At 33.6% G+C, this 521-nt stretch overlaps 1 protein-coding gene across 1 annotated transcript in view; it reads left to right on the top strand.

Annotated features, from left to right (window-relative positions):
• Positions 1–93: 93 nt before the first annotated feature.
• Positions 94–521, top strand: part of LOC136795122 (repetitive organellar protein-like) — a 9,362-nt gene continuing 8,934 nt past the window's right edge. The window contains exon 1 of the mRNA XM_067044710.1: positions 94–114. Within this exon, the coding sequence (XP_066900811.1) occupies positions 94–114 (21 nt within the window). The remainder of the gene's footprint in view (positions 115–521) is intronic.

The raw sequence follows: 521 nt of genomic DNA on the forward strand, positions 1-521 counted from the left end.
ATTAGTTGGGTCGTTGTTTACAGAAAGTATACATGTGTCATCAGCTGTATCAATTTGAAGATTACATTTTTATTCCTCCCAACACGCTTTAAGATGTCGGCTGAAGATATCGATGTATGTAAATGTATGCAAATGTATGCATCATATTCAAATAAATTAAATTGTTTTCTTTTGTAATGTGTTGTATTTAATTTTTTCATATGTTACCAGTGGTTGAAACATACTTTAAATCTCATCAAGATATTTGATGAAGATATTATATGAAGAAGCTTTAGTTAAAAAAAAAAATAACACGACTATTTCTACATTTTTAACATTTGGCAATTCTATTAGCAGATAATAATGAGGTCATTTATCCTACTCCTATAAGTAGTTTATTAGTGGTTCAAAGTCTTGTCGGGGTTGTCTAGTCTTAGGCGGTTCTCCAGCCTGATTATACACTTTTCAGAAGGCCTACGACAAGGCGTATTCATTATAAGTTAGGATCGGCCGTGCCAGAGGATGAGCCCTGGACACTGACG

This window comes from Halyomorpha halys, unplaced genomic scaffold, assembly GCF_000696795.3.
Source record: "Halyomorpha halys isolate HHAL.00 unplaced genomic scaffold, Hhal_1.1 Scaffold1498.1, whole genome shotgun sequence".
NCBI classification, from domain to species: Eukaryota; Metazoa; Arthropoda; class Insecta; order Hemiptera; family Pentatomidae; genus Halyomorpha; species Halyomorpha halys.